At 39.6% G+C, this 14445-nt stretch overlaps 1 protein-coding gene across 1 annotated transcript in view; it reads left to right on the top strand.

Moving 5' to 3' along the window:
* METTL24 (methyltransferase like 24) overlaps positions 1–11596 on the top strand; it is a 116060-nt gene extending 104464 nt beyond the window's left edge. The window contains exon 5 of the mRNA XM_043890328.1: positions 10503–11596. Within this exon, the coding sequence (XP_043746263.1) occupies positions 10503–10817 (315 nt within the window). The 3' untranslated portion in view covers positions 10818–11596. The remainder of the gene's footprint in view (positions 1–10502) is intronic.
* Positions 11597–14445: the final 2849 nt, after the last annotated feature.

Here is a 14445-nt window from a genome sequence, read left to right on the forward strand (position 1 = left end):
GTCCCTTTTTGCCACTTTGATCCTGCCTAAATTTGTGCTTCTTGGTTCCTTTCTGTTGCATGTCACCAGTAGCCCTGCTGACTTTTTTTTAAATTTGTTTTTCAATTGAAGGATAATTGCTTTATAGAATTTTGTTGTTTTCTGTCAAACATCAACATGGATCCCTGCTGACTTCTTGACGTGTCACTGACTCACCCATTACTGTCCCTGACCTATATTTCTGGTGCTACATGTTATATGACCTCGCCCAGCCCAGAAGTTTCTCGCCCAGCAGCTTCAGATTAGCCCCTGTGAAGTAGGCTAGATATTTGACAAAGTAAGTCTTTGTTTATAAATGTTTTCCTTAATTCCTTTAAAATTCATTTACAGAGTATTGCTCCCTGTAGAGGTCAGTTCTGTGAGCTGATTACTACATAAAATTATTTTCTTTTATTATTAGTTCAGAAATGGTCCTACATTAGCTTAGAATGACCCTTCATATTTCCCATGCTATTCAGGGCAATCTTATCTCCCATTTCTTAGTGGTAGCAGACATCCTGTAATGCCACATTTCTGCCAGCCAATGATGATAACTGGGCCTGATTTAGTGTGTTTAAAGTCTAAGGCTCTTAAAGACACTTTTAATCCTCTTGTTCATTTAAGATAGATTAATTTCTTCTATTTTTCTACAAAACAGGATCCTCTTTCTAATATGTTCGTTCAGGTTTTAATTTTGTAGGTGCAGAGATATATCTTGCTTTAAGAAGATGTTATTTAAAAGCCTGGATTTGCTTTGCCTTAATCATTAAATAACAACTTTTCATAATTAAACTAAAAGGAGTTGTATTGATAAAATAATTTTAAAATTATGATTTTGAATATTGACCTAGACCACAGTGAGTATGGAGAGTGAATGTGGCATTTATTGTTGGGGTGACAGGTAATTGCTGATAAATTAATTAAAAAATATTTATGAATAACTCAATGAGTAGTTAAATAAATAATAATTTTAAAAATAGAGCCTAATTCCAAAACTCAGTTTCCACACTCTTTTTCAGGAATCTGTCTTTTACGAAGTGTGAGATATATCTGTAAATGCCATATACACAGTGTATGATTCTGGCTTCAAAGCCAAACTGCCCATGTTGAAAGCAAGCAGCTATGTTCGTAGGTCAATTGTGGCACAAATGAAAGAAGCCCCTTGTTCTGTGTGAGTTGTTTGATAAGCTATATGGTTAATATTGACATTTTATTGGTGTTATGTAGTTTTGGCTTTTAGCCAAGGATTTTGATTAATATAATGATTAATTAGGATGTTAATTATAAAGGATGGTAAGACAGTTGCTCCTTGGAAGAAAAGCTATGACAAACCTGGACAGTGTCTTAAAAAGCAGAGACATCACTTTGCTGACAAGGGTCCATATAGTCAAAGCTCTGGTTTTTCCAGTAGTCATGTATGAATGTGAGAGTTGGACCATAAAGAAGGCTGAACACTGAAAAACTGATGCTTTCAAATTGTGGTGCTGGAGAAGACTCTTGAGAGTCGCTGGAGACCAAACCAGTCAGTCCTAAAGGAAATCAACCCTGATATTCATAGGAAGGTCTGCTGCTGAAGCTGAAGCTCTCACACTTTGGCCACATGATGTAGAGAGCTGATTCATTGGAAAAGACCCTGATGCTGGGAAAGATTGAGGGCAGGAGGAGAAGGGGGTGACAGAGGATGAGGTTGATTGGACGGTTTGATGACATCATTGACTTAATGAACATGAGTTTGAGCAAACTCTGGAAGATAGGGAAGGACAGGGAAGCCTGGAATGGTGCACCATGGGGTCACAAAGAGTCAGACATGACTGAACAACTGAACAACAATAACCAGTTTGAAGTTTTAACTCACATTTTATGCGTGGAAAAAAGAATCTATCTCCTTTTAAAGGTTTAATATGGAACAATAGGGAGCTTCCCAGGTGGTGCTAGTGGTAAAAAACCTGCCTACCCATGCAGGAGACCCAATTTCAATCCCTGAGTTGGGAAGAACCCCTGGAGGAGGGCAACCCACTCCAGTATTCTTGCCTAGAGAATCCCCATGGACAGAGGAGCCTGGTGGGCTCCAGTCCATAGGGTTGCAAAGAGGCAAACATGACTGAAGTGACTTAGCACGCGCACACACACAGAACAATAGATAAAGCATTTTTATTAAAATGTTTTAAATAAAAATTTATATAAAGACAGTTTAACATATACTTAGTTAAAATTGATTTGCTTGTTTTCCTTAAATGGCGTGCAGTTTTTTGTCTACTCTAGTGAATCACTGGGACATAAAAGCATAGGTTTGTTTAGGAATGCTCCAGAGTATCCTGTAGCTTTAGGATAATATAAACAAGCCAGTGATGACGGAACTAATAACAGTGGAGGAGCTTTTTGTGGTGTGTCTGTCTGCACAGATTCCCAGTCTTAGCACAATCTGGTTTGTCCTCAGTTTCTCGAGAGCAGGGACTGGAAGGGGCTACTGGTTAGTAAAATTATTAAAAGTGTAAACTGTGCCTATGTTTTGAACCTGCCAGTTCTCTCCTGGAAGTGTTCTTATTCTAAGGAAAGAATTGAACATGCTTAAATATTTAGCTGCAAGTTTGTTGAACACCTCAGTTGACAACATCATCCAATTGGAAAGAACCTAAATGACCATCAGAAGAGGGATTTGATTAAGTGAATTAAACCAATATAAAAGTTGTTAAAAACACAAGTTATAGACGGAGGCTTCCAAAAAATTTTTTTTCTTAAGCAGAAAATCTCTTTCTCAAGCACAGATTTGCAAAGGATTCCAAGCATATAAAAGAGAGAAAAGGGGAGCTGCTCCTGTTGAACCAAGGTGGAGGGTCTGTTCCTCCCCCACATCTGCCTCAGTCCTGCAGGGGCCTCGCTCACCTGCATCACATTCTTATGAAAGCTCCCAGGGACACTGTTTGAGAGAACATTTTAGTTGAAAATGTGTTGGCCTGAAAAAATATTCATGGTCTGTTACATTAAAAAGCAAATTTAAAACAGTATAATTCTAATTTTATAAACAGCATGTGTATCTGAATTATGCCCATGTAGGCTGTAAACTGTGTTTTGTGCATGTGTGTGTGTGTGTGTGTGTATTGAAGGCAAAGAAAAATGTTTAGCAAGAAATATACCAGGTGTTCAAGTTAACTGTTTTTAAACTCTAGATCACAGGTGTCTTAATTCCTTTTCTTTTTGCTTATCTGTAGCTTTAATTTTTACATAATGACTTTGTACCTTTTTTAAAAATTTATTTAGTTTTGGTTGTGCTGGGTCTTCGTTGATGTGCTCAAGCTTCCTCTAGTTGTGCAGAGCGGGGCTACTCTTCCTTGTGGAGCACAGGCTCTAGGCACACGGGCTTCAGCAGATGCAGCCTGAGGGCTCTAGAGCGCAGGTTCATTAGCTGTGCTGCATGGGCTTTAGTTGCTCCGGGGCATGTGGGATCTTCCGGTGAATAAGTGAAAGTCTTAGTTGCTCTGTAGTGCCCAGTTCTTTCCAACCCCATGACTGTATCTCGCTCACCAGGCTCCTCTGTCCATGAAATTCTCCAGGCAAGAATACTGGAGTGGGTGGCCATTCCCTTCTCCAAGGGATCTTCCCAGACCAGGGATCAAACCCATGTCCCCTGCATTGGCAAGTGGATTCCTATCCACTGTACCACTAGGGAAATCCCGTACCGTTGTTGCTTTTTTTTTAAAATAAGAAAATATTTTTGGTTAAATATACATTAAAATCTAGAAGTCACAGCTTTGGAATATATAGTATTTGACACTATGCAATTAACTTTTAATGTTTCAAAAGAAGATTTGCATAAATGGTAGTTGGTCTCTGTTCTAGTTATCTCCTGCTACATTAGGAGTCACCTGCAAAACTTAAGTTTTTTAAAACAGCAGTAATTGATCATTGATCTCTCCCAGTTTCTGGGGGTCAGTATTTGGGGAGGGCTTTTCTAGGTGGTTCTGGCTCAGGGTCTCTCTTCAGGTTGCAGTTGGATGATGGTTGGAGCAACTGGGGTTGGCCAGGCATCACTCTCTGCATATTGATTCAGAGTCTCTTTTGTGTGGTCTCTCTGCAAGGGCTAGTTTGGACTCATAGCATGATGGCCTCAGGGCACTTGGACACTTTGCCTTGTGGCTGAAATTTTTAAGAGAGAGAATATCAGTGAACAAAGCCTGTGCTTGGATGTCATCACCTAGAGTCACTTCTACCATACTTTAGTAGTCACTGGTCACAAGTCCATCAATATTCAAGGGCAGGATCACAGAACAGAATACATAATTGTAGGACTGAGTACAAAGTGTAGGATCTCTTGTTCAAAACATATTAAGAAATTCAAGTTGGCAACATCAGAGCAAGAAACCAAATGTTGAGCCCTTCTAAGTGTGGGGTCTGGTATGACTGTGCCGGTTGCCAACCCCAAGAAGCCATCTCTGGGGAGGGAACATCAACTTCATCTGTTGGTGGGAGGAAGGTCAAGGCCATATTGTAGAAAAGCATGTGAGATGGGATTTAATGGTGAGACCATCTTTGGAAAATAAAATCTGCCACAGTGTCTATGACTCGCCTTCAATTAACGTGAGGTGGCTCACATTTTTACCACCCAGCACTGGAGTTAGCTGTTAGTTATGGAGGAAGACAAACCTAGACAGTGTCTTAAAAAGCAGAGACATCACTTTGCCAACAAAGGTCCATATAGTCAAAACTATGATTTTTCCAGTAGTCATGTATAGATGTGAGAGTTGGACTATAAAGGAGGCTGAGCGCTGAAGAACGGATACTTTCGAACTCTGGTGCTGAAGAAGACTCTTGAGAGTCCCTTGGACTGCAAGGAGAATGAACCAGTCAATCCTAAAGGAAATCAACCCTGAATATTCATTGGAAGGACTGGTGCTGAAGCTGAAGCTCCAATACTTTGGCCACCTGATGTGAAGAACTGACTCATTGGAAAAGACCCTGATGCTGGGAAAGATTGAGGGCAGGAGGAGAAGGGGTTGACAGAGGACGAGATGGTTGGATGGCATCACCAACTCAATAGACAAGTCTGAGCAAGCTCTGGGAGATGGTGAAGGACAGGGAAGCCCTGCGTGCTGTAGTCCATGGGGTCACAAAGGGTCAGACATGACTTCGTGATTGAACAACAACAATGATGGAGGAAGAACTGCTGGTTTTCTCCAGCAGCTAGCCTGCATTAGCAATAACAGGGGTGGATTTGAAAACTCTTTTTGAAGAGATACTGGTTGCCTCTAAATCATGTACATCAAAAGTACCTGTTTTATATCTGTTATGGACTGAATTGTTTCCCCACCAAAGTTCACAAATTGAAGCGCTCACCCTCAATATGACTGTGTTTGGTGACAGAGCCTTTAAGGAGGCAACTAAGGTTAATTGAAGTTGTTAGAATGGGGTGGTGTTCTTGTAAGAAAAGGAAGAGATACCAGGAGTGCTCACACCGAGGAGAGGACCATGTCCTCATTGTCCATGTGAGGACGGTGAGGAAGAAGCCATCAGCAAGCCACGGAGAGAGGCTTCCGGAGAAATCAAATCTGTTTACACTTTGATCCTGGACTTTCAGCCTCCAGAACTGTGAGAAAACAAATTTTTGATGTTAAGCCACTCAGTCTGTGGTATTTTGTTATAGTAGTCCTAGTAGACTGATATAATATCTAGGACTTATACATATACTTGTTCTTTTCAGAATTTTCTTTATTAGTCATCCTTAATCCATTGGATATCCCAGATTCTCTGTCAGCTTCCAAAGAAAGCCATATCTAATAGAAAATGCCACGTTTTAATTAACCTGCCTTTTTGGGGGGAGGAGGGGCCACACTGAGTGGCTTGTGGGATCCCTAATTCCCTAATCAGGGATTGAACTCAGGCCTTCGGCAGGGAAAGCATGGAGTCCTAACCATTGGATTGCCAGGGAATTCCCTAATGTCCTTTCCTTAATAATATTCTGATGAATAAATGCTTTATTATTCAGTTTTCCTGGAATATTGCTTGTGTCCAGTTAAGGCTCACTTCTGTGGTAATACTGTAGTTCATTCATGGATTTGTATATAAAATAATATTTTTTTCGATGATTGAGGTCAAGTATATGCAGACAGGGCCACGAACAATGACCATCTCACCCTTTCTGTGTATGCTGCTCCTCTTCTCAGAAGGGGCATCTGTTTCATCTCCCCTTGATGTTAGCCTTGTGGTTTACTTTGGCCAATAGAATGCAGCAGAAATGATGCTGGTGACTTCCAAACCCAGGCCTTTAAAGATGTTGCAGCTTCCACTTTTGCCCTCTGGCTAGTCTACAGGTATGTGGCAAAATTTGCCTATCCTGCTGGAGGGTCCTCTTGAAGGGGAAAAGACTCAGGTGGGGAGTGTAGCATGAGGAAGTTGACTACTTGAAGGCGTTCTAGAGGAGGGAAAAGAATGAGTTAGGGAACAGAAAGATATCAAAGACAAGCTGCACCTGCTGGGCCTCATTGTGTGGCTGAGAAAGACCCAGGGATTGAAGCATAAGGGTTTTATGATGATGGTTTTAATTGGCTTTGGAGGCTTATCCATCTGCTTTGGGTTTGACACTTAGCAAGATTGGAACTTTCAGTGTTGGCTGGGGTAGGAATGGACAGGATAACCCACAGTTCCCTCAGATAGTTGCTAGCGCTTAGATCTGTGGTACAAGACACTTTCCCTAGGCACTGGCCCCGGGAAATGGGCTCCTGAACACATACTACCTTGCCAAAGCTCTATAGCAGTAGCACACCCCCCACTCCCCCCACCCGCCGCCACATGCATATGCTGAGGTCGCAACTCCTAGTTCCTCAGAATGTGATCTTAACTGGAAATAGGGTCAGGGTCAAGACAGACGTTAATTAGTTTAAGTGAAGTCATAATGGTGTAGGGTGGGGCCCTAATTCATTATGATTGGTGTCTTTATAAAGGGGGAATTTGGACACAGAAATAGGAATAACATTGTGAAGACAGATCAGAGCCATGCAGAGGCCAAGGAATGCCAAAGATTTCCAGCAAACCACCAGAAGCTATGAGAGGGCCATGAAACAGAGCATCCTCTATAGCTCTCAGAGGAACCAACACTGTTGGTCACCTTGATTTTGGACGTCTAGCCTACAGAACTCTGAGACAGTAAATTTCTGTTGTTGAAGTCACACAATCTGTGGCACTTTTTAATAGCAGATCTAGCAAGCTAATAGTTATTGCCAATGAATTTTACCACCAACCCCCTTTACTCTCATCTTTGCAGTTCTGGGTGGATGAACACGGGATAAACGTGTGCCCATGAAAAGGGAGCTGTCAGATAGCCTCACATCTTAATCCAGTTAAAATTAAAATTCTCATTTCCTCAAAAAGTTCTATTAAAGGTGATTTATTATATATTTCTGGCATAAAGAAAAGGAGGTAACTTTGATAGGACCTCTGAAGTTATGCTAAGTAGGCTGCTTCATCTACTTTTTTTGAGACTATGTCTTTGGTTATTCCAGAGTTTACAGAGAGCTAACATTTAGTTGTTTTTTTCCAAGAAACCTGATTTAACCTAACTGTATTAGGATTGGCACTTGATATTCCGATATAATAATTTGCATGATTTTTAGTGCCATAATTGTTGAAAGCTGATATTAAAATGTTAAAAGTGACATATCTTATTCAGAGATGTTTAGCACCTTATAATAACAATAATATTGGGTGCATTATGCAGTAATAATGGAAATCACACTTGCAAAATTGTTGTGGTAATAGAACATTCTAAAAGGCAAGAAATAGAAAAAGCACACTGAAAGAGAAGACCATGTTTTATTCACAGCTTTTGGCTATCTGTGCTCTGAGGCTGGAAGATAGGAAAGAGCTATGTCCTCCTCAGTTCTGTGTTCCCCCTGGGTTGCATGATTGAGATCAACCTATATCATTCTGATTGAAGTAGAGAATTCTGTCACTGGATTCAGAAGGGGGCAGGGGAGTGTGGTCATATTTGAAATACTTTTTGTAAATGAAAATCGAATTTCTAAAGAAAGCATATATTTGCTATGACTTAACCTAATTATTTTTTCCCAGTTGCTTATAACTTTTGATTAATGGCTTATTTTAAAAATATGTTTGGAAAGAATATGTTAGGTATGTTGATAGCTTATTTTAAAAATATGTTTAGAAAAAATATGTTATAATTTTTTCTATAAATTCACCAGTATATATATATATTCACTATAATTCACCAGTATAGTTTTTAGGTCAATTTTAGGCTGATTAACTTTATCCTGCCACTTTAATACTTTGATTTATAGATCACATTAAATATATTCAAACTCAGAGAAAGTCATGGTGAAAAATGAATCTATAAAGAAACCTAAGAAGTTCTTCACTGTGTGAATTGACCCAACAAATGTTGGCTTTGAGTTTTGGATATTTTCTGTATAAATTAGAAAATTTTGTGAAGTTTTGATTTAATATTTCTTTCAGCAGCTTAATTATCCTAATCAAGAATATTCTGCTTAAAACTTCACAGATTAAACAAAGCCAAGGATGCACCAAGGCAGCAGAAATGAAAAAAGAATGAATTAGCTCTGTTGTATCCAAGTCATGAGAATTATTTCAGCCTTGTGTATATTCACATGGAACCTGCCTTTGCTCAGTTCCTTTGAGAAAAGAAGATTGTTTTTGTTTTTTTAAACTTTTTCTCTTTGATTTTAGAACCATTGAATTAAAAAAAAAAAAAAGCTGTTTATGGATATCTAGCCTTTTCTAAGGCCTCTTGATAGTCTTGGGGTTGTTACCATCACTGTTTCCCTGTGGACCAGGAGGTACTGTTCAAGGCAAGAGAGTGAAAGCCTTTCCTGACGGGTCTCAGGATGCCGGGCAAAGATCATTTTCTTAGAGCAATTGTATCTAAACTCCATGTTAACTTCTCCAGTCAACTCTGAGATCACATAAGGAATTTTACCACTGGCAGCCTCATGTCTCAGCTGCAAATGAGAAGCTCGTCAAATAGACACGCAGTGAGAGAAAGGAGAGGCCGGGGCAGGGCTGGTCCTGGTTCTTGTCTATCCTTCTGAAAAGTCACTTTCATGGGCAGGACTTTGGTAACTTCAGTTGGCAGCTTCCTGAAGAGCTGTTTAGGGTTTTGTTGTCACCTCTTGGAACTATGGGCTTTGTTCTATTGCAGTGATTCCCTCCATCTTAATTATTCCAGTTTGTGTCTGAATGTGCCAGCCGTCTTCTGTGTGGTCAAATTATCCCCTATATACCCCTTCCCCCATTTCTTGGCAGCAGAAAAGTTCTTTTTACCAAATCCTTGCCTACCTAGAGGGCTATTTTGCTGAGATAATGTATGTGGGAAAGTGATTCTTTAAGATGAACAGTGCTCTGCTTTCCAATGTAAAATGGTGATGCTGATAACAGTACTTAGACTCAGTGATCCTTACTCCCTCTCCAATAGCACCTTATTTTCCAAACCAAAAGCCCTTTAGGAACTCTGATTTACCACTTTCCCTTTTGTGGTTTATGGGAATTCAGTATCATGTCATGATTAAGAACATGGGCCATATAAACAGACTCAGTTCATGTTTCACCACTGTCTCTCCAACTGTGTGACCAAGGATGGGTTACTCTCTGAGTCTGGTTTCCTCAACTTTAAATAGGGATACACCCTTGCAGAATTGTTGAGAGGAGTAAATGAATATTGCAAGGTGAAGCACTTAGCATGGTGCCAGGATATAGAAGCATTTGCTAAGTAATTAGCTTTCATTGCTTTCTGGAGGTGTCTGTTATTCTGTTATTCTAATAGATTTTGTGCAAAGCCAGCAGAAAGGAGATCCTTCTCATAACTTAATGGCAAACTCTCTCCCATCCTACTTTTCATCCTGTATCCCATCTCACCTGGAATGTGAACTTGTGTTCATTAAATGAACAGGGAATGGTTTTATTAATTTTTTCTTAGAATGCTGTACTGGCATATACTTTTTTAAAAAGTCACGGAATACTGTTAATACTTTTTTTTTTTTCAAGTCTAGTATTCAGAGAGCTGAGATCTCTTCCCCTAGCTTTCAATCCTGGTGAAACTGGTAGGGGAAAAGGGGTTGTCAAGGTTTTTGAGGTGGTTCCTATAGGCAGTGGCCCTCTGCCAGTCCTTCCTTATAGGCCACCATTCTTCCAGGACTGAGTTCCCCTAAGTAGCATATTGGTTGCTGGGGAGAAACTGTGGACATGGAGATATACATGCTCCAGCATCTCCTTCCTGGACATCCATGCCCACTGGGCAGAGAGTAAGAGGGTCCATCATGATTTCTGGCTGGTATTTCATTATTTGTGTGTGGAGTGAGGTTAGAAAATCATAAGTAGCCATTTGAAAAAGACTTCTAACTCTAAAATTTGAAAATTTCTGCTCTTTTGGGAAGCAGCTATATAGTGATGCTCCTGATAGCAATGGTATTTTTAACAATGTTTACTGACTCTGCTAATCTCATTTCATCATTTTGTTACAGATTGATGTTCTCAAAGCGGATCTGGAAAGCGCAGAATGGAAAGTTTTGGAAAATCTTATTCTGGAAGATGTCCTCGAACAAATTGGACAGCTCATCTTTGAGATCCATCTCCACTGGCCTGGGTTTGAGGTCAGCGGCAGTGACAGCAGTGTTGTGCGCTTCTGGTACAGCCTCCTTAAAGAGTTAGAACTGCAGGATTTCAGGCTTTTTCACAGTTACAAAGACTTATCTAAACCTCAGCTTTTCCTGAAAAAAGATATTTTCAATGCCAGTAGCTGTTATACTCTGGGTTGGGTGAATACAAGATGGAAATAGGACACAGGATCTCATCAAGAACTCAAGGAAATATTTGCAGCAGGGAACATGTCCATGATTCTAGTTATTGGTTTACCTGTCTAGGCTCCCACTAGCCTGTGACTTGCTTGAGGCAGAAGTTGTGTTATTAGCTTTGTAGTACATGTGGCTTGGCATATGGTAGGGGAACAGTTAATACATGTTGAGGGGACAGACACAGGAGTCAACCTCCATCTGCCCAAACCCAAGCTCTATGCCTTTTGCCTCAGAGTGGAAATGCTTGTCCTTCCTTACCTCAACTTGGAAGATAATCCCCCATTTATCTCAGTTTTCCCTAAAATTAATTATGTATCTATAAATCATGAGTTCACCACCATGAAAAAGAAATTATATAACATTTCTATTTTTCCTGGGTTGATGAGATCCTTAAATATATAGCCTGCTGTTTAAAACAGGGCCTTTCATTTGCTATTCACTCACCTTGCTCAAGGATTTTCTTGTTCACTGTGTCAATAACATTCTTTACAGCCTTGTAGATTTCAATCATTCCTCCTCAACCTTTGCTGAAGCCATGCTGTGACTTTATAAGAATCACTGATTCTAGTTTCTGGGAATGCAGACACACCAAATTCTGTAACTGAGTAAGAAAGACTAGACTATCACGTTCTTCAACTCAGGATTCTTTTTATGTTCAGCCTTAAATCCCCTCTGTTCCCATGAAACTAAACCCAAAACAGAATTTGAGTGTCTTCAAACCTGATTTCTCAACTATGGACTTGCCTATGGTGTCATTATTATTATTTTTTTAATACATTATCTCCAAGATTAAATGAAATTTTCCTTTCTGCCAACTGGCATTCATTGTAAGCCTGTGGCCTAAGGGCCAGGTTCTCTCTTTTTCCTGGGATAGATACAGTGTGGTAATATCAAACACACTGTATATATTTTATATATTTTTAAAAAGTAAGCAGGGAATGCATATTCTCAATAGTTTAAATGATCTCCATCTTTTCTGTCTACAAGAATTAGACATTTACTTCTATAAATGATTTTCTAAAATACTATTTCAAATAATTAAATAGTGTAAAAATAAATCAAATTATTACCTTTGATATATTAAATACATCTTTTGGCATTTTCTATATCGCAAGAGAACAGTAATACATACACTGTTTGTTTAAGAAATTTTGGGAGAAAATAGAGTACTGATTACTACTAGACCTTAATTCCTTATCCCCATTGTTTTACCTCCTTCTACTCTAAACATTCCCTGGGTTGGCTTTATTGCTTTTTGCAGTGGTTTGAAAATATTACTCAGGTGAGAAGCCAAATACAATAGAGTTATATCATCTTACTAACTTGACTTCAAAAGGGAATAAGACTTTCTGGATTAGTAGTGATGATTTTTTAAAAATATAAATGTGTTAGTATGCTGTAATGTTCTTTATCTTTCTGGCTTACTTCACTCTGTATAATGGGCTCCAGTTTCATCCATCTCATTAGAACTGATTCAAATGAATTCTTTTTAATGGCTGAGTAATATTCCATGGTGTATATGTACCACAGCTTCCTTGTCCATTCATCTGCTGATGGGCATCTAGGTTGCTTCCATGTCCTAGCTATTATAAACAGTGCGGTGATGAACATTGGGGTGCACGTGTCTCTTTCAGATCTGGTTTCCTCGGTGTGTCTGCCCAGAAGTGGGATTGCTGGGTCATATGGCAGTTCTATTTCCAGTTTTTTAAGAAATCTCCACACTGTTCTCCATAGCGGCTGTACTAGTTTGCATTCCCACCAACAGTGTAAGAGGGTTCCCTTTACAGCATACTAACACATATATATGGAATTTAGAAAGATGGTAATGATAACCCTATATGCAAAACAGAAAAAGAGACACAGATGTACAGAACAGACTTTTGGACTCTGTGGGAGAAGGCGAGGGTGGGATGTTTCGAGAGAACAGCATCGAAACATGTATATTATCTATAGTGAAACAGATCACCAGCCCAGGTTGGATGCATGAGACAAGTGCTCGGGCCTGGTGCACTGGGAAGACCCAGAGGAATCGGGTGGAGAGGGAGGTGGGAGGGGGGATCGGGATGGGGAATACATGTAACTCCATGGCTGATTCATGTCAATGTATGACAAAACCCACCACAATATTGTAAAATAATTAGCCTCCAACTAATAAAAACAAACAAACAAACAATAAACCTACATTAAACTGAAAAAAAAAATAAATGAGGTTTTTTAAATTAAAACTTACAGGACATTAGCAAAAGTTATTGATGTGACAGGGCCAGCTTGAATAAGTTAGCAGTTTAGTTGCTTTCAATGTCCCTAGGTGTTTCAAAAGTACAAAAAGTCCATAAAACTCTAAAGTGGTTTATGTTGTTAGTTTGCATGCTATAGCCTCCAAAACAAAGTTAACTTTAGTCCTAATCCTGTTTGGATTACATCATAGATTACCTTTCATTTTTAATAAAAATTTTATACATTAAACACAGTAGATCTTTTTTATTTAAACCTTTTAACCCTTCTTATACACCAAGGTATGAGTTATACTGTTTCCCTGGTGACTCAGCTGGTAAAGAAATCCACCTGCAATGCAGGAGATCCAGGTTTGATCCCTGGCTCGGGAAGATTCCCTGGAGAAGGGAATGGCTACCCACTCCAGTATTCTTGCCTGGAGAATCCTATGGACAGAGGAGCCTGGCAGGCTACCGTCCATGGGGTCATGAAGAGTCAGACCTGACTGAAGTGACTAAACACATGAAGTATACTAATTCTAAGTGTCTAGTATGATTAGGTTTTAGATGTATTCATACTCATACCAAGGTTCCTAATTCATGGTCTTGAAGATTAAGAACATTACTGAAAGCTCCCTTTGTACAGCTGAAGTTACCATTTTTTCCAGACTGGTGATACAGAACATCGACTTCATCACACTATATCTATCTATCTATATATATATCTGAAGCTAGAATGGATATACTGTTGAGAAAAAAATAAAGACAAACTCAAAATAAATCACAAACACACCCACCCACACCCACCTACTTAGGCAGCCTGTTCAATAATTATTTGTACTTATTTTGTGCTTTTTTCTAAGATTGTCCTTCATTCCCTTCATAGATAGTTTGAAATTTGTGATGAATATTCTGACTGTTGCTATGGTTTCCATGCCTCTAGAATTATTTGCTTATTGTGTGGGCCAGGGTTTTTTAACCTGAGTGTTATTTCCATTTGGGTTGGATAATTCTTTGTTGGGGGAGGGAAGGAGGGCCATTGTGTGCATTGTAGGATGTTGGGCAGCACCCCTGGCCCTCACCCTGGAGGCCAGGGCCACCACAAAAACAAGATAAACAAAATGCAGAAAACAAACAGGCAGAATCAAGAGCTGCTATTTACTGAGAGCTTCCTATGTGCCTAATACTGTGCATAGATTATTCCTGATTCTCCAAACAACACTATAAGGAAGTCCAAGTTTTCCAATTACACGGGTAAGGAACCTCTGAGAGGTTATTTAGATTATTCTAATGGTGGAGCAGGAGTTCACATCTCAGCCTGTCAGATCCCAAAGCCCATGCAGATCCCTCCACAGGGCTGCTTCAATAGCATTTGACAAATGTAAGGACACATTTTTGCC

The sequence above is a fragment of the Cervus elaphus genome, chromosome 28 (assembly GCF_910594005.1).
Source record: "Cervus elaphus chromosome 28, mCerEla1.1, whole genome shotgun sequence".
Taxonomy (NCBI): domain Eukaryota; kingdom Metazoa; phylum Chordata; class Mammalia; order Artiodactyla; family Cervidae; genus Cervus; species Cervus elaphus.